This window comes from Misgurnus anguillicaudatus, chromosome 6 (assembly GCF_027580225.2).
Source record: "Misgurnus anguillicaudatus chromosome 6, ASM2758022v2, whole genome shotgun sequence".
NCBI classification, from domain to species: domain Eukaryota; kingdom Metazoa; phylum Chordata; class Actinopteri; order Cypriniformes; family Cobitidae; genus Misgurnus; species Misgurnus anguillicaudatus.
The window spans coordinates 22,120,090-22,145,228 of record NC_073342.2 but is presented as its reverse complement, the minus strand read 5'-3'; the positions used below and the strand labels follow the sequence as shown (position 1 = coordinate 22,145,228).

Sequence of the window (25,139 nt, the reverse complement as noted above, 5' to 3'; positions counted from 1 at the left end):
TTGTAACAAGTAGCTGTTGTTAGATGAGTATGTGTGCGTATTCAAAAAGTGAGTAAAACTTGATAATATCATTGATAATCACTCAAAATTTAAAGTAGCCAAAAGAAGTACAGTAACTTAACATTTACTCCAATAATTTACACCACTGGATTATTCTACCTCAAAAAACCCATATGAAAATACTGTAGTATGCTTAAGTAGGCTAAATGATATAAATAGTATACTGTACTATTTACTAAACTTTGTTAATCTATATAATTATTATGTAGTTTTAATTTATAAACTGTAGTAAATACTGTAGTATATTAACAAAGGTACGGTTAAAACACAGCACTGTCTAAAAATGTTACTACATATTTACTGGAAGAGGGGGGAGAGTGAGAGACTCTTTTTCTTCTTCTACCTCAGTCATAAAGCTGCGACGCTACGTCAAGGGCACGAGAAGAGGCAGATCCTCATCCTCAAGCCGGATTGGTGGGATGAATCCATGGCTCAGATTACCTCACTGACGCAGGAATGCGGTTCAGTCACACAAACATCTCTGCTGTGGTCTATATCGCGTGGATAGGCATAACCAGCGCGTTTTCACCGCATTTTCTGTCCCAGGTGTTAAACAGATCGGTCGAGTTAGTCCTCTGTTATTCACATTAAGCTACACAGACACGCACACGAGCTGTGTAGAGTTTATATATTAATACGCGTTAATGTGATCACGCGCGGCCGGTGTCACGGTTGCAGGTCCGACGAAACTCATTCTTAAGTTGAAGGTAGGTCACAAAAAACCCTGCAGACAACATAAATAAACACTTGTTGCCATTAAACACGGAGATGTTGGCATGTATGCTTCATGCAACATAGCCTGCTGTTAGTCAATAATGAAACGAATAGAGGGCTGTCATATTAATGAGGCGAGCATTTGCATGTACAGTAGCTGCTTATAAATAATTTAGTATTTTGTAACTATACCAATTTCTTGGCTTTTTAAGGTGTTTTATTGTATAATTATTTCAATAGAGTGTATTTTAAGCAATTTGTCACATGCAGTAGAGTATTTGGTCATTAGCCCTTGATCATTTTTGAATACCTCAGATTCTTAAAGTGATGGTACACCTTAAAATTAATAATTTGTTCAAACCCATATGATTTTCTTCCATTGAGTATAAAAAGGACTCGGTTGATTGATTTGTTTGATCACTTACAATGTATGAAGAATGAAGTTTTCAAGGATTTAAAAGTGACATCATCCATAGGTTTGTGAAGAGCTTTTTTGAAGCCAATAGTTGGCGGGTCTGCTGTCACCAACTTGACATCGCGTCACCCCGCATCACTCGCGGAAAACCAAAAATGGCTAAAGAGGCGGGATGTGGGTGAAGCTGAGGTGATTGGTTGCTGAAACCACGCCCGCCTAGCTTGACTGTGGTGACAGCAGAGGCAGTTTACCTGTCACTCAAGTGGCCACGCCCTTAATTATGCACAACTTTAAGGGGATGAGTTACCAAAAAATTGACCCTCAGTCCTCACAGTCGTCATGAAGGGCAAAATAAGCTACATAGACCAAAATCGCTTTTTGTATCTGGCTGTTTTCTGCTGTAAAGTTGGGCATTTTAACATGGGGATCTATAGCGGCCGGTCGAAGAATTGCAGTTTAAGTCACTTCTGTATTGGCTTCATCAGAGAGATCGGAAAGTTGACCCTCGGGCCAGACCTTATATTTAAAGTCACACATGCACAGAATAAGCGGATAACTATCAAAAATCTGCTTTTTATAAAAAACTTTTCATGCGTTTACAATACATGCAAATCAATACACATGGGACTTGGAGATTTGTCAGTTTTCTCGCAGGTAGTGACGTCATCGCCTATAGTACATAATAGTCGATCAAAAAGCCGACGTCATATCTGTCTTAAGCTATATTGTTTTATCTCTTTTTGTGTCTCCAGAACCTGTAAATATAACATCAGTTTTTATTTTCGCAGTTTCTCTGCCAACTGCTTTAGTAGAGCAGAGACTTTTATGCGTTACTTTTTGCTTACTTCCACGTCTGACGTTTACCTTTCACACGCGGAGACATGCGCACATGGACAGAACCATTAGAAAGCCGGTTAAGGTGTTTACATGCCACGCGAAATCGGGGTAATAATTAAAAAACTACCTGTGCCGATTGGTTTTTGCTTAAGCCATTTATGGCCTTCACCGATTAAAGAAAACCGTTTTACGCGTTTACATGACCCCACGTGTTATCAGTTTATTAAGCATAATCAGTGTAAGACATGCGCAGACATGCACAGAATAATCGGATACTATCAAAAATCTGCTTATTATAGAAACCTGTTTTTACGCGTTTGCATTCAAATCAATAAACTAGCTATACGGTAGATCAGTTTTTGATTAAGCTGTTTATGGGCTTTCCACGATTAAAGAAAACCATGTTACGCGTTTACATGACCTCACATGTTGACAGTTTATTACGCATAATCGGCGTAAGACATGTAAAAGCACTAGGGTGGCCATTCTTGCCAGTTCCGCCGGACACGTCCCGAACATGTTTTCGGGTTTGTTCTCCGGAAGTCGCGTTGGTTGACCGCATACGTCATCAAGGTTTAATATTTCGGATTTAATTTCAGAAAAGCAACCGTTACATTTCAATGTAAGAATGAAACTACAATGATTGTCTGTCTTAAAATAAATAAATCTTAATTTTCTAATGTATTTTAACTGAAATGTGAGAACCTCGATGACGTATGTGCGCGACTTCCGGAGAACGAACCCGAATACATGCTCGGGACGTATCCGGCGGAACTGGCACGAATGGCCACCCTAAAAAGCACTCAATGAAACAGAAGTAGCGATTGTCTTATTTTCCCCATCGTGACGCATATCAGAGTAAAACGGTTTCTGAAATGAGAAAAAAAGGTAGGGTGGGACTTGAATGTGTCTATCGAGAATTGATTGGATCTCCGGAAGTTTTTGCTATTTGCTAATTGCTACGATCATTTCCTGGACATCATGCACCCGCTATTTCTCATGACCAAAAGTTTTTCAAGTAGGGGAGGAGATAAGCGTATTTGATTAAAGATTTTGAGGGCACATGGATTTAAAAAAAATAATGAAGCTAGCAGATAAGTCATTTAAAAAAACCTCAGTATTAAAAAAAATTATAATAAAAGTTTTTCATTTCAATTTCATTGGGACTTTAAACTGACAATACCACCACTGAATGAGAAAACTAGGAGTTTTTAATATCTTTTAAGCCATTTCTGTACCATTATATCAAGGATGTTACTGGAAGTATTGCAAATATTTTACTATGTAAGTGCTGTGCAAATAAAACTGATCTGACTGGTCAGCTTGGTTCTAATGCAGTCCTGTTCTTTGCAAACCCTAAATAGTGTCTCAATAATGCACACAGCAGCTTTATTTGTCTGACTTGTGAAATTGTAACTTAAAAACGTGTATGCAGTTGTACCCTTGCGTGTTTTGGAGGCCATGCTTCGTCTTGCGTGGAGCCACGGGAGAGGCTTTAGAGGTCGTGTCGGCTGTCAGAGGAGATCTAATCATCATCAGAATAAGCACAGCGTCATAGCCATCCGACGCGAGGATGTCAACGTTTGGGAGAGACGGGCGCCGCTGGCACCACGGCACGTGAGGGAGATCACAGCCGCTGGGCACAAGGTGCTGGTGCAGCCGTCCAACAGACGGGCCATACACGACAGAGTGAGTACATTTCAAACCGTTAAACTGGGTATTAAATGACAAAATAGATCGTTTCTAAACCCAAGCGTATGTTTGCATGAATCTTATACGTGAACGTTCTGAACATGTAAATAAATTGCTTTACATTTCCCATTCTCAGATACTATGAAAAAGCAGGTGCTGTCATACAAGAGGACATCTCCGGGGCATCTCTCATCGTTGGTGTGAAAAGACCCCCAGAAGAAAAGGTGTACCCCCAAAAAACCTATGCGTTCTTTTCACACACCATCAAAGCACAGGAGCCAAACATGGGGCTTCTTGATGACCTTCTTAAAAAGGTAAAATGTCCAGTTTGGAAGTAAACAGCAAATGTCCTAAGCCAGTGCTTCTCAAATAGTGGGGCGGGACCCCCAGGGGGGGCTCGAAGCGACACCAGGGGGGGCGCGCGAGACCCGGGGAAAATACTTTTTCAGGAAGTGATTTTTAAAGACATTACACCCCAATCACGCTGATAAGCCGCTTGTGTTTTTTATTATTATTTATTGATTATATTTAATTTAATTTAATTTTTCAGTATCAAATGGTCAAAAATACTTTAAATAAGGATTGATTTTTTTATTTCAGGCAAATTGATGCATTTTAAGTCTTTTCTGTTACTGACTAAAAAACAATGTTAATAAAGTTATTCTTTGTTGTAAGTTGATCGATATTTCTTTTTTTGTGTTTTCTTTTTGTGTTTTCTCAATGTTAATAAGGATACAATGTTTTGCAGATGTGTAATTTTATAGACAAATTATACTATTTACAGTCGCAGCGGAGAGTTGGGGGGGCGCGAAATGTTTACCTCTTCCTAGGGGGGGCGTGCCAGAAAATAATTGACAAGCACTGTCCTAAGCCAACCTATAGGTCAATTTGTTTGTTTTTTGTCGTCATGATTGTTTTGAAATATTTATTCTGTATCGTACTCAACAGTTTGCACAAGATACTTACTTATGTTCTGTAATATTTCCTTTTTAGGAAGTGCGACTCATCGATTATGAGAAAATGGTTGATCCCAATGGCTACAGAATTGTAGCATTTGGACAGTGGGCTGGTGTTGCTGGTATGGGACTTTGTGATATAAGTGAACATTTTTGTCACCACAGTTAAGGTTTATGCAGTATGCAATTCATTTAATCTATTGTGTTTTTACAGGAATGATTAACATTTTACATGGCCTGGGCTTGCGTTTTCTTGCTCTGGGACACCACACCCCATTTATGGTATTTTGCAATTCATTTAATAAACAACAAAAGTCTAGTTCTTTTTAATAAGTCACAGCTAAAGAACGCTGTTAAGCTAGAAGTATAGTCCTGTTTTTAAGCATACGCAAGGCTAAATCTACCACGTATGATGGCCAAATCTTCTTAGATTAAGTTCAGGACATTACAGTTAGACCATAGACTAACTGATTTTCTAACCAAGGTCACTTCCTCTTCTCATTACCCAACACAATATGTTTTCTTTTTGTCTATGTGACAGCACATTGGCATGGCACACAACTACAGAAACGTCAGCCAGGCCATCCAGGCAGTGAGGGATTGTGGGTATGAAATATCTTTAGGTCTGATGCCCAAGTCCATAGGTCCCCTCACATTTGTGTTTACTGGCACCGGCAATGTGTCCAAAGTAAGTGACAAATCCAAACACAGCTGTCACAATCTTTAACTAATGTGTGGGGATTAAATTGGTTCATGAAGTAAGCGTGTGATTCTCACGAAAACTTGGTTTTAAAAATGTCAAGCATGAAAATGTAAAAATTGCTTAAATTTACTTTTTTTCCCACTAGACATTGAAAAACAAAGTCTGGAGTAATTGGGAACATTAATTTAAAAACTTTTACTTATCATTTAACACTTTGTAACATAATTTAAAAAATAAGTCCTAAAAAATCTCATTACCGCAACATATTTTCAAAATGACATGACAAACCTGAAAGAACATAATTTGGAGATTCTGCACATGCATTTAAAATCAAAGTATTATGCTTCTATTAATTAAATTAACATTTAATAAGCATCTGTTGCGGTAATGATAATCAAAATGTCGTGTAAGCATTCTGACAAGACAATATTTCAAATTAACTGTAAAAAAATGATCTTACCTGGTAGCCATCTTGAAGTAACTGGTCCATGTGCTTGGTCACTCAAAATCAAACTTTATTAAAATTCTGTATGTGTGCTTAAACTGTTCTCAAAAAGTGTTGCGGAGGATGAGAACATCAGGCATGGACACATCATTTCCCTAATTTTTCTTCATTATTATTATACATGAATATTCAGTAAATATTTTTTCTGTCATCTAAAGTAGTCTAGCAAAACATCCATTTATTTTTTTTCTTAATATTTTTGTGTTAATTTGATTAAATTACGACATAACGCATGTTCAAACACAGCCGGACACATTGCGGTAATGAGAATTTCAGCAGAAAATTAGATAAAATTTACTATTATAAATTCTTATGTTGAAATCACACATTTTGCAAGGTAGAACACAATATTGTGTTAATTCTGATGCTTTTTAATGTTACTATATTACACATTTTAAAGCTAAAATCATTAGTGCCGTGGTGTTTCAATGGTTTCGTGAGAATCACCCAAGCACATGTTGCACCTGTCTGTGTTGTGCAAAATATGCTAATTTTATGATAAAAACGTGTGGAACAGTGATGACACAACTTTTTTTCTATAGGGTGCACAAGAAATTTTCAACGAGCTCCCCTGTGAATACGTGGAACCTCATGAACTCAAAGAAGTATCGGAGACTGGAGGTCCTGCTCAGATTTCCTAGTAGATTACAGATCTTTTTACTCTAAAATTACACTTGGTCAATTTCAACAAGCTGTATTTACGAAAGGCCTTACTGTATTGTAATATCCTTTGCAGATTTGACCAAAGTATACTTCACAGTGATCAGTAGACGTCACCACCTGGTAAGAAAGAGTGATGGACTCTATGACCCTTTGGAGTATGAATACCATCCTGAGCTGTACACGTCACATTTCAGACAGACTGTGAGTACTAAGTAAACAAAAGAGGTATCAGTATGACTGAACATGCATGCAGTGTATGAGAATAGCATTTTCATTAGTTTTATTTTGCATAGATTGCCCCGTACACGACCTGTCTGATAAATGGCATATATTGGGACCCTCACACACCCAGACTTCTGCGACGACTGGACGCTCAGCGTCTGATCAGACCCGTCACACCTGCATCATCATCACCCGATCACGGCTGCCCTGCACTTCCACACAAGTGATCTCCTGCTATTGTTAATATTAATATTGTTTCATTATAGTATAGCTTTGCATTAGTTGTACAAAAGGTTGTGGTTCGATCCCAGAAAAATAAATTAAACCCATTACATTCCATACTTCCTATTATTTCTAGCTAATATCAGATGAGTGTTGACTTGGATGTTTCAACCATGTCTTATTTTTAGACTTATATATTGGAGTTTTAAGTGATTCACACATGATCTTCTGTGATCTTTAGGTTCTTGGCTATCTGTGACATCTCTGCAGACACAGGTGGCTCCATTGAGTTCATGACTGAGTGCACCACTATTGAGAAACCCTTCTGCATGTATGATGCAGATCAACATATCGATCATGACAGTGTGATACTGCTGAAGACACATTATTTTTTCTAGCACTGCTTGTTTATGCCTGCGAACACACATGATTTACGCTTGGCAGAGCCGGTGAGGATATTGTATAGATTAACTTTAGACATTGCTTAGATTTACATTAGACATTGCTTAGATTTACGTTAGACATTGCATAGATTTACGTTTAATATTACATAGATGTACATTAAATATTGCATAGATGTACATTAAATATTGCCTAGATTTACATTAGACATTGCATAAATTTACATTAGACATTGTATAGATTTACATTAGACATTGCATAGATTTACATTAAATATTGCATAGATTTACATTAAATATTGCATAGATTTACATTAAATATTGCATAGATTTACGTGAAATATTGCATAGATTTATGTTAAATATTGCATAGATTTACATTTAATATTGCATAGATTTACATTAGACATTGTATAGATTTACGTTATAATTGCATAGATTTACATTTAATATTGCATAGATTTACATTAAATATTGCATAGATTTACATTAGACATTGCATACATTTACATTAGACATTGTGTTGATTTACCTTTAATATTGCATAGATTTACATTAGACATTGCATAGATTTATATGAACTATTGCATAGATTTACATTAAATATTTCATTAATTTACATTAGACATTGCTTAGATTTACGTTAGACATTGCTTAGATTTACGTTAGACATGACATAGATTTATGTTAGAAATTGTTTAGATTTACATGAAATATTGCATAACTTTATATTAGACATTTCATAGATTTACATTAAATATTGCAGAAATTTACATTAGACATTGCATAGATTTACATAAAATATTGCATAGATTTACATTAGACATTGTATAGATTTACATTAGACATTGCATAGATTTACATTAGACATTGCATAGATTTACGTTAGACATTGCATAGATTTACGTTTAATATTACATAGATGTACATTAAATATTGCATAGATGTACATTAAATATTGCCTAGATTTACATTAGACATTGCATAAATTTACATTAGACATTGTATAGATTTACATTAGACATTGCATAGATTTACATTAAATATTGCATAGATTTACATTATACATTGCATAGATTTACGTTAGACATTGCATAGATTTATGTTAGACATTGCATAGAATTTCATTAGACATTGCATTGGTTTACGATAGAAATTGTATAGATTTACATTAGGCATTGCACCGATTTACATTAAATATTGCATAGATTTACATTAGACATTGCTTAGATTTACGTTAGACATTGCATAGATTTACGTTTAATATTACATAGATGTACATTAAATATTGCATAGATGTACATTAAATATTGCCTAGATTTACATTAGACATTGCATAAATTTACATTAGACATTGTATAGATTTACATTAGACATTGCATAGATTTACATTAAATATTGCATAGATTTACATTAAATATTGCATAGATTTACGTGAAATATTGCATAGATTTATGTTAAATATTGCATAGATTTACATTTAATATTGCATAGATTTACATTAGACATTGTATAGATTTACGTTATAATTGCATAGATTTACATTTAATATTGCATAGATTTACATTAAATATTGCATAGATTTACATTAGACATTGCATACATTTACATTAGACATTGTGTTGATTTACCTTTAATATTGCATAGATTTACATTAGACATTGCATAGATTTATATGAACTATTGCATAGATTTACATTAGACATTGCATAGATTTACATTAAATATTTCATTAATTTACATTAGACATTGTATAGATTTACGTTAGACATTGCTTAGATTTACGTTAGACATTACATAGATTTATGTTAGAAATTGTTTAGATTTACATGAAATATTGCATAACTTTATATTAGACATTTCATAGATTTACATTAAATATTTCAGAAATTTACATTAGACATTGCATAGATTTACATAAAATATTGCATAGATTTACATTAGACATTGTATAGATTTACATTAGACATTGCATAGGTTTACATTAGACATTGCATAGATTTACATTAAATATTGCATAGATTTACATTATACATTGCATAGATTTACGTTAGACATTGCATAGATTTATGTTAGACATTGCATAGAATTTCATTAGACATTGCATTGGTTTACGATAGAAATTGTATAGATTTACATTAGCATTGCACCGATTTACATTAAATATTGCATAGATTTACATTAGACATTGCATAGATTTACGTTAGACATTGCATAGATTTATGTTAGACATTGCATAGAATTTCATTAGACATTGCATTGGTTTAAGATAGAAATTGTATACATTTACATTAGGCATTGCACCGATTTACATTAAATATTGCATAGATTTACATTAGACATTTTATATATTTACATTATACACTGTATAGATTTATTTTAAATATTTCATATATTTACATCAGACATTGAATAGATTTAATGTACATTAGGCACCTGAATCTTACTTGTTTTGGGCAGTTTTGATATTTAGTTGATTTTAGTTTTGACCTGAAATTGTCTCTAAAAATTGGGTTTCTTATCTGCCATCTCTTCTATATATATATATATATATATATATATATATATATATATATATATATATATATATATATATATATATATATATATATATATATATATATATATATATATATATATATATATATAATATTTACATCTATGTTTCTGTGCAGTGTGGAAGGTAATGGCATTTTAATGTGCTCCATTGATAATCTGCCTGCCCAACTTCCCATTGAAGCTACTGAGTATTTTGGAGACCGGCTGTTTCCTTACATCTGGGAGATGGTAAGATTTCAAATTTTTGGTGTTGAGTAATAATCCATATCTTGTGTTGTTGTGACGCAATATAGGGATTGGTTTGCTTGGGAGAAGGCAGCTTTCAACGTGCAGATCTGTTAATATTTTTTTGCTCATGTAAATGTTTTAAAAAAAAGATGTAACCTTTGTTCCGCAGCTGCCATCTGACGCCACCAGACCGCTCGAGGAAGAGGATTTCTCACCACAAGTCAGAGACGTAAGTGTATAAAAATGTTGGAATTAGGGGATTATATCTTCTAAACTTTGTAGGGATTGTGTTAATGTGTATAAAAAAAGTCTCACAACTTTTGTATTTTCCCAGACAAACTACAGTAGCAGTGTGGTGCAATGTTTCCTCTGAGCTGCACGCATACACAGACAGATAAATACTCTGTGTAGATGCCAAACTCAAAAATGCTGGAGATTTCTTGAATCCGAGCTAAATGAATGGGCAACGTTTCAACTGGAGTCTTCCCGCATGTCTATTGATTTTCAGTATGGAACTAAAGCTGTGAGAAATCTTGTGTTGAAATAACGTTGGCATTGCAGATTAAAATTTGTGAGATAAGGACTGTCTGTGTTGACTGTGGAGAGATATTTCTTATTTAACAGCAGTAAGAACAGAAAAGAAGGCCGTAAAATTTAGCTTTAATGTCTTAAAGCTATTTGTAGTAGTTTGCAATAATATGATATATTTATTCCATTGTTTATCTCAATCTAGGCTGTCATTACATCCAACGGCAAGTTGACACCTAAGTTTGAATACATTCAGAAACTCAGAGAAAGAAGGTAAGGAAATCAGTGGTTTACGTTAGTCTTTTTTAAGTAGTTTCGCTGAAGTAATTGAATCATGGGTCTCCGGCCTTGTTTCTGGAGGGCACCTGTCCTGCAGATTTCGGTTTCAACCCCAATCAAACACGCCTGTACCTGGAAATCAAGTTGTGAAATCAAGGTGTGTTGGAGTAGGGTTCAAACTAAAGTAAGCAGGACGGGTGCCCTCCAGGAACTATGTTGAAGAACGGTGAATCATTATATAAAGAGATATACACTCACCTAAAGGATTATTAGGAGCACCTGTTCAATTTCTCATTAATGCAATGGTGTGGGGGATGTTTTCTTGGCACACTTTAAGTCCCTTAGTGCCAATTGGGCATCGCTTAAATGCCACAGCCTACCTGAGCATTGTTTCTAACCCTGTCCATCCCTTTATGACCACCATGTACCCATCCTCTGATGGCTACTTCCAGCAGGATAATGCACCATGTGACGAATCATTTCAAATTGGTTTCTTGAACATGACAATGAGTTCGCTGTACTAAAATGGCCCCCACAGTCACCAGATCTCCACCCAATAGAGCATCTTTGGGATGTGGTGGAACGGGAGCTTCATGCCCTGAATGTGCATCCCACAAATCTCCATTAACTGCAAGATGCTATCCTATCAATATGGGCCAACATTTCTAAAGAACGCTTTCAGCACCTTGTTGAATCAATGCCACGTAGCATTAAGGCAGTTCTGAAGGCGAAAGGAGGTATGAGTATGGTGTTCCTAATAATCCTTTAGGTGATTATATGTTCACTTCGCACATTAAGAAACATGCTCACAATCTAAAGATTTCTTTAAAGGAGGACTGACTAATGTTGGGTAGAAGCATATCAATGCATACATCTTTACTCTAAACAGACTTTAACCTTGATTTCTTCCTCCAGCTTTCAGAAAAATACGAAGATGCTTTTGGTCTGTTTACTTCTATATACTGTGATCTATATACTGTGATCTTTTGTATGTGAGTGGGTTTGTTAGTGAAGGTATCTACAGTAGACAAACCACACAAACAGGTTACGTCTGTGTTTGTTAGTTAAATCTTAAATGCACTCCTCGGGTCTTTAGTGACCCGGGGCATCATGCAACACCCTCCCCGTTGTTCATTTTTTAAAATTAGACCTACAGCTAGTATTACTCAATCTATGTCCAGACAGCAGACTTAAATAAAGCTGGCGGTGGCTCTATTAGTGGCTTTTCTCCTTTGCTCGCCATGCTAAACGTTCTCACAATACACACACCAACACGTGAGCACGAACTGTGAGGTTTGCATACTACGAGTTGTACTCTCACGTTACTATCACCCATGCATTAGCAGTTTTATTCACCAAACAATATTAGAGATGCATGGTTGAATCAAACACGGTGCACCGCGGGGCATGTGTGTGCCGAACCGTGGGATGGCACGGTTCGACCATCTATACAAAGTGTACCCTACCTGTGGCCCAAGATCTTGGGATAGGCTCCAACCGTCCCCTGACCTTGTATAGTTGGTTTGGAAATGCATGAATCATTGAATGAATGGATGATGGATGGATGGACTGAAATTATTGACAGAAGTGTTGCAGATTTTTATGGTGACTGAATTATTTGTGTGGAACACTACCACCTTGGGTGTGCATTATTTTCGAATATTTCGAAGACTTGTCGTTAATTATTCCTTACTTAAATAACGTCACTGCCTGGAATAACATCATTGCGATCATGTTTATTACTGGATTGATAACTAACTTGAATCCGTGTTTGTTTTGTGAAGACACAGGGTGGTCGTGGCTGTACGGTATTAACACACTGCATGGCTAGAGTTTACATCTGCTGAAGGCGATCTCTCGTGGGTAGACCTTCTTAGTCTTACCGTCACTCCCTCACCGCTTTATTTATGTCCTGAAGTCTTCAGCACTTTGAAAAATCAATGTGTCAATCCCTTTTAGTTTTAAGTTCAATCATTATCCAAGGTGAGCTTCTCTTGTCAAGATTCAAATATCTTTTCAAGCCGATTAATTGAATATATCACATCTTCAAATGGAAGTCATAATCTTTTCACGGCATCTCATTCAAAGCTCCCCTGCTTCTGCTGCAGTTAAACGTGATTTTCTTTATAACATCTCGGTCTCATTCAAGGGTAAAAACAGACGGACAAAACCACAGACTGTAGTATTTTGCAAGTTTGTTTGTATCCATTGTGGTCTTTACTTAATGGAGCTGCCCACAAGGCAACATTGACCTCTATTCAAATCAATGCAACACTTAAAAAGCCACCATTTGACTTGATATGTTTTCGGCTTGAAAAGAGATTCATTCCCTCCAATCCAATATGATCAGATTATTAAACGTTTTGAGCAATATGGGTTTTTCACACATCGTTGTCTAGTTAATGATTCCTCTCTATAAAATGAATAAGTATGTCTCTAAATTCTGATTCGATGACCCACATTCACAACTCTTATATTATGTATTATGGCTATTTACATGAGTGCTGTATATTCATTTATATTCTTAAAATGGATAGGGTTACACTTTATATTACAGTACTGAGTAATAATGTAGATCCCATTACACATGCTGTTTCGCAATAATACGTATGGCTTACCCCGATACATCAGCTGGACTCGTATTCAAATAAAATTTTAAAGGTGTAGTGTGTAACTTTTATAAGGATCTCTTGACAGAAATGCAATATAAAATACATAACTATATTGTGGTGTATAAAGACCTTTCATAATGAAGTGTTATGCTTTTATTACCTTTGAATGAGACGTTTTTATCTACATACAAAGAGGGTCCCCTTACATTCAAGTCGCCATTTTTTTTACAAAAGCCCTTAACGGACAAACTTTTTTTACTAACTTTTTTACTAAGTCTCCAACGATGACATTGTCCCGTGGCGGCTACAGTAGCTTCTCTATGCATTTTGACTCAGTTAGTTTACATAAATGCTTAAATGAGTGTAAAATGGCTATCGTCATTTATACTGCTTGGATTAATGATAAATGATGTCGTTGTTTAAACTCTATATACTGTCAGAGTCACGCTAGCAAGTGGCTTATGCTGCACTTACGGGTTTGCTATGACCCGGTTAGTTTACATAAATGCTTAAGTGAATGTAAAATCGTTAGTTTTTATCGTCGTTGTTATTGCTTGGATAAATGATGAATGATGTCATTGTTTAAATTCTTAATTTACTGTCAGAAAGTCACGTTAGCAAACGGCTAGCGCATGCTCTCTTACGGTTTTGCTATGACCCGGTTAGTTTACATAAATGCTTAAGTGAATGTAAAATCGTTAGTTTTTATCGTCGTTGTTATTGCTTGGATTAATGATGAATGATGTCGTTGTTTAAATTCTTAATTTACTGTCAGAAAGTCACGTTAGCAAACGGCTAGCGCATGCTCACTTACGGTTTTGCTATGACACGGTAAGCTTACATAATTGCTTAAATGAGTGTAAATGTTAGTTTCTATCTTCGTTTTTATTGCTTGGATTAATGATGAATGATGTGTATTGATGTCGATAATGTCTGCTCAGTAAATCATGTTAGCACTAGATCAATGCATGTTGCACTATTGTTGGTCGTGCCACTGATCTGTGGTCTGTGCAGAGACTCTGTCAGTTGACCAGAGCAGAGTAGGCTACTGAAAGGTGGGTTTAGGCAGACTTTGTCGTTGAACGGCTTCACACAAATCGTTTGGGGATCTCTGAGAAATAGGTTAATTTTAAATTTATATTTTGAGAAAATTACAGTGTTTTTTGACCCTGCATGCAACCTGTTGTCAGGGACTTATAAACAGTGATAGGATGCTTAAAATTGTCATCTTACTGGCTCTTTAATGTTAGTTAATGTCAAAAGAGATATTCATGTTAGTTTATGGAGCATTAGTTCATTAACAGTTTTTTAACGCTTGTAAATGTATAAGTAAATGATGAACTTAACATGAACTAAGATTAATAAATGCTGTAGAAGTATTGTTTATTGTTAGTTCATGTTAGCTAATGTTAATTAATTGTTAAAGGGACATTCCACTTTTTTTGAATGTGCAAATTTTCCGGCTCCGCAGAGTTAAACATTTGATTTTTGCCATTTTGGAATCCATTCAGCTGATCTCCGGGTCGGGTGATGCCGCTTTTGGCATGGCTTGGCACGGTCCATTGGGTCTGATTAGATCATTGGCATCACACCTAAAAAAATCAGAGGCGCAATATTATTACGCAGCAGCCGAAAATAGTCCCCTTAGTATGTTTCAATAGCAGGGGACTATTTTCAGCTGCTGTGTAATATCATTGCACCTGCTGCAGCCATGTTACAGCAGCAAAATCTTTGATTATTACGCCAGAATGAGAGTATAGTTCCTAGCCATATCTGCCTAGAAAATTAAACTTTTTAATTTTACGTCGGTCTTAGTACACGATGTAACTACAGAAGAGTCAAGTTTTAAATAGGAAAAGTATTTAAACTCTTTGGTGATATTTTTAGTGCAATGCTAATGGTTTAATCAGATTCAGTGGATTATGCTAAGCTATGCTAAAAGTTGTACCGCCAGACCCGGAGATCAGCTGTATGGATTCCAAAACGATGAGAATCAAATGTTTAACTCTAGGGGAGCTAGAAAATGAGCATATTTTCAAAAAAAGTGGAGTGTCCCTTTAACACATACAACCTTATTCACGGTTAGTGCTGTCAAATCAGTTATATGATAGTTATATTGATACATAATATTATTGCAATAATAAACATGATTGAACTTACTATATTAATATTGTAACCATACCATCATATAAATTTGCCCATTTAAAGCCCACTTATGACTTTTCCCATTTCTTAAAACAGATATTTAGTGTTTTTATGAATTTCCGGTTTTGTGGTATTTTGAGAGAGGCATGCAGGTGGTCGGAGGTCAAGAGTTAAATTTTTGCTTGTGCCGCATCAGATCCAATTAGGCAGAGCGACAGGGTGCTTGGATCACATGTGTTTCCCAGGGGACTCTCCGAGCAAACAGCCTCTTCAAACTGTAGTGATTATTTTCTGAATGAAGAACCAACTGATCTAGAATCAGATCTCTCTTTCCTCTGTGTGCTTTGATCTGAAAACGACCTTCTAACACATTAACATTTATATTTGCTTGTTATGTGGCACTTTGAAATAAAAACTGATGGGTAAATCTGCTAAATAAGCTTGATTGGGTCGTCGTTATCGTTTCCAGAGCTTCATAATTATTTCTTCATCTCAGTTTGTGAATTTCGCTTCCCTTCAATCAGTTTAAGATCACTAACAGGATATGTTTGGTGATTTCACAGATTGCTTGGCCTGTAAGAAGAGTGTGTGTGTGTGTGTGTGTGTGTGTGTGTGTTAATAGTAGTAACTGTACCATCTGGCACACAGGGAATCGGAGCAGATCCTGAAGAAAGCAGGAATGAAGCGAGTGCTGCTTCTGGGCTCAGGCTATGTGTCTGGGCCAGTTGTCGAGTATCTCACCAGGGATGCTGGTACCCAGGTCACAGTGGGTACGTTCCTCTCGTAAAATCCGTCTGGGGTGCAGCTCTGCTATAATGCTAAAATTTTGTTATCGGAGTCACAGTCCTTTAAATTGTAATGAATTAAATGAACCTTGAAAATGAGTAACACTACGCAATGAGGTTGTATACATTAACGTTAGTTAACACTGTAATTGAAGGATAGTTCATATCTGTCATTTCATTCACTCACCCACCTCATGTAGATCGTAAGCATTTTTTTTTGTGAAACACGAAAATGTATGTTTTCCATACAATGAAAGTAAATGGGGATTGCGGCTTATAGTCTCTTATATTATTATTTTGTTTTAGCGTGAATTTTTTATTTTATTTTAATGTTTCGTGACATTTCTTCAACTTTGCATTTTAACCCTAAAAATGCAATAATAAAAAAATTAAATGCTAAAACTTTTTTAAATGATGCAACCATCTGACTCAATGTCACTTTAATACTTTAAGCACTTGGTAAATTATGGTTAATTTCTACGTATAATAGGTGTATGGTAATGCAATATGAACTAAAAATGAGCAATAGTATAATATACTGTAGTAAATATATTATTGAGATAAATAAATGAATTATAAATGATTATTCATGCCGTTTTTATAAAATATTAATATCATGACCATTCTTTTATATAATATTAAAGTTGTTGTTGTTGTTGTTAGTATTATTACTATTAATATTAGTAATTATTATTTATTAAGTTGTTATTATTGGCATTAAAAAATATTCCAGTAATTATAACAATCCTTAAAATTATTGCTATTACTACCACTATTGTACATACTTTTATTACATAATATACATATTATTATTATTATTATTATTATTATTATTATTACGTAAATATCTGTATTATTATCCGTTTGATTTATTATTATTATTATTACGTAAATATCTGTATTATTATCCGTTTGATTTATTATTATTATTATTATTATTACGTAAATATCTGTATTAATATCCATTTGATTTATTATTATTATTATTATTATTATTATTTTGCTTATTATCATAACAATACTATCATCACAATTGCCGTATTGTTTTTGTTTGTTTTCTGTTTTGTTTTGTTGTTTTGTGTTCTGTTAAATTGTATGTTAACTTGAATAAATAATTCATTAAGGTAAGTGGTCGCAATCAATTTATTTAAGCTACATTTAAATAAAAAAAAACAAAAAAAACTTTTGTTTAAATGTAACTAAAATAAATTGATTGCGACCACTTATCTTAAAAAAATTGAGTAAATTGAATGAATCATTTTTTTAGTGTTGGTTGTTTTGCCTTAATAAATAAATAAATAAATAATTATTCATTGTTACGTTATAATTCCTAATCTAGTGTGATCTACTTTATATCGCAGCATCAAATTTGTTGCATCAGGCAGAAGACATTGCAGCCAAGTATCCTAATACCATCGCTTTGATGCTGGACATCACCAAACAAGAAGGTCACTTTGAATCTCTAATCAAAGACCATGACATTGTCATCAGGTAAAGGTTCATTCATTTATTTAGTAAAATTTCCGATGGTAAAGTAATGAAGTCATTTTTCTTTTTTTGTCGTTTTTGTCTCCAGCATGTTGCCGTACGCATTTCATCCACAAGTAGCCAAACACTGCATTAAAATGAAAGTTAACTTGGTGACCGCCAGTTATATGAGCCCAGCCATGAAGGAACTTCAGCAGAGGTAGAATTGACTGTTTTACTTGTATTTTGATTTGATTGGTTGACTTCATTAATATATGCAGCTTGCTTTTTAATGATTGGTTGTTGTTTCCCAAGCGCCGAGGAAGCTGGCATCACCATTGTAAATGAGATGGGTCTGGACCCTGGCATTGATCACATGTTGGCCATGCAGTGCATCGATCAGGCCAAGGCAGACGGTTGCACTGTAGGTATTGCACGCATGCACTCGTGTGTTTGTTTGCCAGTTGGATGTGTTTATGGGTAGTTGCGATAAAGTGACATACTGTCGCACCATTGGTGGACTCGTCGGCACGTCTGGAAGTCATATTGACAGACCTCAATAAACGTTCACAGCGTAGCGAATGTTCATTTACGTTTATCTAACAGTCTCTAATATGGAATTTGGTCAAGTCATGATCTGCAATGTATGTTTTTCGACAGGTGGAGTCCTATAGCTCATTTTGTGGAGGTCTCCCTGCGCCTGAGTGCTCTGATAACCCACTGCGTTACAAGTTTAGCTGGAGTCCGTATGGCGTTCTGCTCAATACCATCAGTCCAGCCATCTACATGAAGGACAACCAAGTAATGTTTAGCTTGAATGCCCTTGCAAGATGACAGTGTCTGCCAAATGCATAAATGTAAATAACATTTGCAAAATGTAAAAATCTTGGTTATCTTTATTGATCAGATCGTCAGTGTTCCACCTGGTGGCGCTCTCATGGAAGTCACAAAGCCAATGGACTTCTTGCCTGGTTTCAATCTGGAGGGCTTCCCCAACCGAGATAGCACCAAGTACGCCCAATCTTACGGCATCGAGTCGACTCACACTTTCATCAGAGGAACTCTGCGCTTTAAGGGCTTCATGCTAAAATTTTAAAGCTTAACATCCAAGAAATATCTAAAAACTAATGTGTGGTTTGTGATGTGTCCATGTCCGCAGGGCTTCGCTTCCGCAATGAGCGGCTTTGTGAAACTGGGCCTGATCAACACTGAGCCGTGTCCACTGCTGGATCACACGGCTTCTCCTGTTTCATGGGTACGACTTGTGTTAACATGTTTACATAGTTTAATAAAAACTCAGTAAAGAGATATTTTATGTTATTTCATTTTTTAATAATGACTTTGATGTGATCATATACTTTTCTCTTGTATATAGAAAGAGCTCTTGTGTAAGCAGATTGGATTGCCAACCACAATTAGCAGCAGTACTTTTGAAGAAGCCGTTTATGAGCGAATAGACAAAGATGACTTCAGAATGCAGAGTCTCAGATGGTAGGGAGTTTAAGAGTTAAACAATAACCTGCTCGTACAGTTTATTGCTGCAGTTACTGTATGTAATCATGCTGGTTTGTGTTGTGCATTCGTTAAAGGGATAGTTCACCCAAAAATGAAAATTCTTGCACTCATGTTGTTACAAACCTGTATACATTTCTTTGTTCTGATGAATACGAAGGAAGATATTTTGAGGAATGTTCATGAGCACCATTCACTACTATAGTATTATTTTTCATGGGGCTCATGATCGGTTTGATTACAAACATTCCTTAAAATATCTTTCTTTGTGTTCATCAGAACAAAGAAATTTATAAAATGTTTTAACAATATGAGAGCGAGTAAATGATGACAGAATTTAACTGTAACCTTTTTCCTGGCCTTCTTCTTAAAATATATAAAAATGGAATATATCAAATGAAAGAACAGACCCGCTGCTTTAAAAAAAAACTGTTTTATCCTACCTTCATTTGTTTTCTTTTTATTACTTCTCAAATGGGTAGGTTTCTTCAAAAACACCAAATTTTGATCAAAAATGTGAGATAATTGCATTTTTGTGTAGGACTTTTGATAGAAATCAGATGCAGAGCGATCCTCAAAACTTATGAGATACTTCAGGGTGATACTTCAGGGTTTTATACGTTGCCACCTGGTGGATAATAGCGGTATTGCGGAAAGACGGAAATACTCGTCATTGGCAGGGAAGCGTTTTCTCTGAATTGACGAGTTAACTCGTAAATGGTGGGGAAAGAGTTAAGCTGTACTTGCAAAGCCAAACATCACTATGGCTCATATATTTGTATTAAATTTTTGTATGTACACTGCAAAAAAATGATTTTCAAGAAAAAAATTCGTAGTATTTTTGTCTTGTTTTCAGTAAAAATATCTAAAAATTCTTAAATTAAGATGCTTTTTCTTGATGAGCAAAACGACCCAAAAAATAAGTCTAGTTTTTAGAATTTTAGAAAAAATCTGCCAATGGGGTAAGCACATTTTTTTTTAATTTAGTGTTTAAGAAAAATGTTCAAGATTTTTTTGCTTACCCCATTGGCAGATTTTTTTTTGCTTGTTTTATGCACAAAATCACCCAAATTTGATATTTTTGGTCTAAAAACTAGACTTATTTTTTTGGTCATTTTGCTCATCAAGATAAAGCATCTTAATTTAAGAATTTTTTAGATATTTTTTTACTGAAAACAAGAAAAAAATACTAAGAATTTTTTTTCTTGAAAATCATTTTTGCAGTGTAACTCCAATGTAGCACCAATGTGACCCTGGACCACAAAAAGTCATAAGTAACAATGCAAAGAGATATTTGTAGCAGACGCCAAAAATACATTGAATGGGACAAAATTATAATGTTTTCTTTTATGCCAACAATCATTGGGCTATTAAGTAAAGATCATGTTCCATAAAGATAGTTTGTACATACCCTACCATACATATATATAAAAACTTTATTTTTGTAAGTGGATGACTTCGTTTGGACTACTTTGAAGGCGATTTTCTCAGTATTTAGATTTTTTTGCACCCTCACATTCCAGATTTTGAAATGGTTGTATCTCTGCCAAATATTGTACTATCCTAACAAACCGTACGTCAATGGAAAGCTTATTTATTTAGTTATGACTGGTTTTGTGGTCCGAGGTCACAAATTGTCTAGGATATGAATGATATCTAATGTTGTGTCGCTTGTTGATCAGATCTGTGCCATTATTATTGTTACAGATTTCTCCTAGAGGGTGCAGAAATCTCATATACTGTCAAAAATAAAGGTACGAAGCTGTCACTGGGGCAGTACCCTTTAAAAAAGGTCCTAATATGTACCATTTAGGTACAAATATGTACATTTAAAGTTACATTTTGGCAGTTCAAATTACTAATATGCCCTGTTTGGGTACAAAGGTGTACCTTTTTGAAAGGGTACTGTCCCAGTGACAACTTTTGTACTATTATTTCTGAGAGTGTAGATTTATATAAAGGAGGGACTTACAAGATATCTTTGAATCAGAATATCACAGAGACTGGGTCGGCATTTTTGCAAACCACCTTGGAACCAAACAAAACACTATACAGTACATTACAAAATGTTGGGATGTTTCTATCCTTGGCTGGATAAAAGCTGGACAAACCCTATTGCCCATGTTTAACCTAACTAGCCTTCATTTTGGATTTAAACAACCCAGAATAGGATTCGTTTCAACGCAACAGTTGGGTTTGTCAATTTATTACCCAACCATGGGTTTAAGAGAGTAGTATCCACAAAGCAACATGTGAAAATAATTTAAACATTTCAGCAATGTCAACCACCTGAGTGTCCCACATTGTGGTTACATTTTTCAGAACAATTTAATACTCCCCCAACTTGTGTATGGATTAAGCAGTTCTCACTGTGATTATAGCCATAGATGCTGGAATGGCATTAAGAATAGATAAAAAAAAAACAAGATGTAAAAACTGCACCCAAAATAACTTCCTGTCCCAATTCGTCTATCATAAAAGTAGCAAAATGCTCAAAAGAAATGTTAATATTAAAATGTTATATTGTAGCTGTTAATGTTGGTTGAAGATTACTGAATGACTGAATTCTCCATCAGGCTTGGGATGCTCAGTGAGGAACCTGTTCCCCATGCAGACACCATACTAGCAGCGCTCGCTAAACACCTGGAAGCCAAACTCGCCTATGGTAATAACACACTTTTAACAGTTTTTGAATTCATAATATGTGACCCTGGACCACAAAATAAGTCATAAGGGCTAATTTTTTGAAATTGAGATTTCTATATCACCTGAAAGTTGAATATAGCTTTCTATTGATGTATGGTTTGTTGGTATAGGACAGTATTTAGCCGAGATACAACTATTTAAATAATCTGGAATATGGGGGTCGCAAAAAATTTAATATTGAGAAAATCACCTTTAAAAAGTTGAAGCCCTAGCAACACATATTAATCAGTCCCTCCAGAAAAATGTGATTATGCGATCACATGATTCAATGCATAATCATAAATTGCAGATTAATATGCAGGGCTGGCATGATTTCATAATCTCCGCATTTTCGTAGCAAAAAGTCATATATATCTTAGGGGTACAAGTTGAAAAATGTTGCATTTACTTCACACAAGCGCAGCCATGTCCCCTGTTGTCATGGGAATGTTAGGAAGTGACGTAATTACACGACGTGAACATCAATGAAAAGCTGCAAAAGCTGTAAACAGTTTTTGCAAGTTCACACAGTTTTTGCAAGTTCCTGCAATTTGGCAAGTTCCCGCAATTTCATCACATAAGATTGCATAAATATCCCACATATTCCATCGCATTTTTTAAGAAACGTGCCGCAAGATCAAGGATTTTTGCCCGCAACAAAGTTTTTCTGGAAGTAGTGATTAATAATGATAAATAAAATTTTTATATATTTACAGCAGGAAATGTACTACAATATCTTCGTGGAACATGATCTTTACTTAAAGGATTAGTCAATTTTCTTAGAAACAGACTCACCACTATTTCATCCAAAATGTTGATGTCTTTCTTTGTTCAGTCGAGAAGGAATTATGTTTTTTGAGGAAAACATTCCAGGATTTTTCTCATTTTAATGGACCCCAACATGTAACAGTTTTAATGCAGTTTTAACAGAGTTTCTCTAAACGATCTCAAACGAGGCATTATCTAGCAAAACGATTGTCACTTTTGACAAGACAAATAAAAAATATGCACTTTTAAACCACAACTTCTCATCTATCTCCTGTCATGTGACGCGCCAGTGCGACCTTTAAAGTCCTTTGAAACTGCAATTTTAAACTACAATAAAACTGTTAAGTATTGGGGTCTATTAAAGTCCATTAAAATGAGAAAAATCCTGTAACGTTTTCCTCAAAGAACATAATTTCTTCTCGACTGAACAAATAAAGACATCAACATTTTAGATGACATGGTGTTGAGTAAATTATCTGGAGTTTTTTTTTTTAAGAAAATTGACTAATCCTTTAATATTCTAACCATTTTGGCATAAAAATAATCAATAATTTTGACCCATACAATATATTGTTGGCTATTGCTACATATACCCGTGCAACTCGTCACATATGTGAGACCTAGTCAGTCATCCAGATCATTGTGTAGCTTTCATCAAATGTGCATGTTTTATCCCAGAAGCTTCTGGGTTTTTCTTTTTGTGGGCTAAGACAGACTGCATTTATAAAGAAACTCCTACTACTTTTTTCATGTAGCTAAAGGTGAGCGAGATTTGATCATCATGAGGAACGATGTAGGAATCAGACACCCTACTGGTGAGCTGGAAACCAGACACATCAGCCTGGTGGTCTACGGGGAACCCAATGGATTCTCAGCCATGGCTAAAACTGTGGGCTATCCCGCAGCAATTGCAGCTCGTATGGTACTCAACGGTCAGTTCTAACCCGCCATATCTTAAAACACCTATAAGCCGATATTTAAAGGCACTTTAACTTAAAAATGTAATGTGTCCCGCAACGGTGAACTGACCACCAAAGGACTCGTGGTGCCGATGATGAAGAGCATCTACAGTCCGGTGCTGAAGAGACTACAGGATGAAGGTCTTCAGTATATCACCAAAAGCACTGTTTCGGAATAACCAAAGACATGATGCTTTCAAACACCCGCATCACGCTGAGATCTCAACAAACTTGTATTACCGACTGCCAGAGACTTACAAAATGAGACGTATACAATGAAACAACACGTGGTTAAAACGTCCATTCTTCTGTAGTAGTGAACGTCGCAGATCAGTATCAGAATGTCAGGGTTGGTGAAAATGATCGGATGGTAACTTGAAGCTGTTGGTAGACTTCAACACAACAAAAATGTGGATGATTGTAGGGATTTGTGTTACACGATGTGTGTTTATTTTTAGAGAGTATTTTATTAATGTGAAGCAGTGTACATTAACTCGTCAACAGTCGGTATTTTATAGCTCTTATGCTGAACGTATTCAGATCATTAATGTAACATTATGAATCGGTTATCTATCATAAAGTGTTCTTTAATATTGAATACTACTGAAAAGTTTTGTTTAGGAGGGAAGTTTTAGGTTAGTTTTTTTTTCAGTGTGAAACAAATTATTTTAATGCAGCTAAATCATTTAAAATTTCATCAACAAATCTTAACGCAATGTAAATTTTTTTTTCTTAAACACTGTACCTTTTAAAAAACAACACGTCCAAAGAGGTCATATTAAAACGTTTATGTTCTTGCCTTGTAAGGTCTTTGTTTTTCCTTCAATGAATGTATAAAGTACTGTTAATCTTGATTTGACAGACGAAAATTATGATCCCCCCCCCCCAGTTTAAGTTTGTATTGTTTCTGATGTGGGCCGGTCAGCATAAACTAGGCCACCAAGCTCAGGATAATTGGGTCTGTACTTATTAGAAGGTAAAAAAATGCAAATGAAGGTAACAATATATTTACCGCTCAAGACGGCGTCTGGACATTGACCCATATTTCTCTGCAAATGAGTGACCTTTTGCTCTTAAGACTGGATTAGAATTTGAGAATAATTACAAGCAATTCTTCAAAGGGATTATTTCATAACTCTGCGTAGCTGTCATCTTTGTCACCAAACCCTAAGGCTCAGACTTATTTATTATAATCAGTTCCTTAAAGATGTGTCTTCTAGGT

General features: G+C 35.3%; 1 protein-coding gene across 1 annotated transcript; it reads left to right on the top strand.

Moving 5' to 3' along the window:
• The first annotated feature begins 466 nt into the window (after positions 1-466).
• aass (aminoadipate-semialdehyde synthase) lies at positions 467-24,717 on the top strand. The gene is made up of 24 exons (XM_073868778.1): positions 467-767; positions 3,462-3,715; positions 3,856-4,032; positions 4,712-4,796; positions 4,889-4,956; positions 5,216-5,362; positions 6,425-6,503; positions 6,619-6,746; positions 6,839-6,990; positions 7,231-7,357; positions 10,070-10,177; positions 10,347-10,406; positions 10,911-10,978; positions 16,390-16,511; positions 17,888-18,017; positions 18,103-18,213; positions 18,309-18,417; positions 18,654-18,794; positions 18,901-19,074; positions 19,159-19,248; positions 19,369-19,484; positions 22,082-22,170; positions 23,714-23,892; positions 23,980-24,717. Exons 2-24 carry the CDS (start codon positions 3,488-3,490, stop codon positions 24,094-24,096), a joined length of 2,805 nt encoding a protein of 934 aa, XP_073724879.1. The 5' UTR covers positions 467-767; positions 3,462-3,487; the 3' UTR covers positions 24,097-24,717.
• Positions 24,718-25,139: the final 422 nt, after the last annotated feature.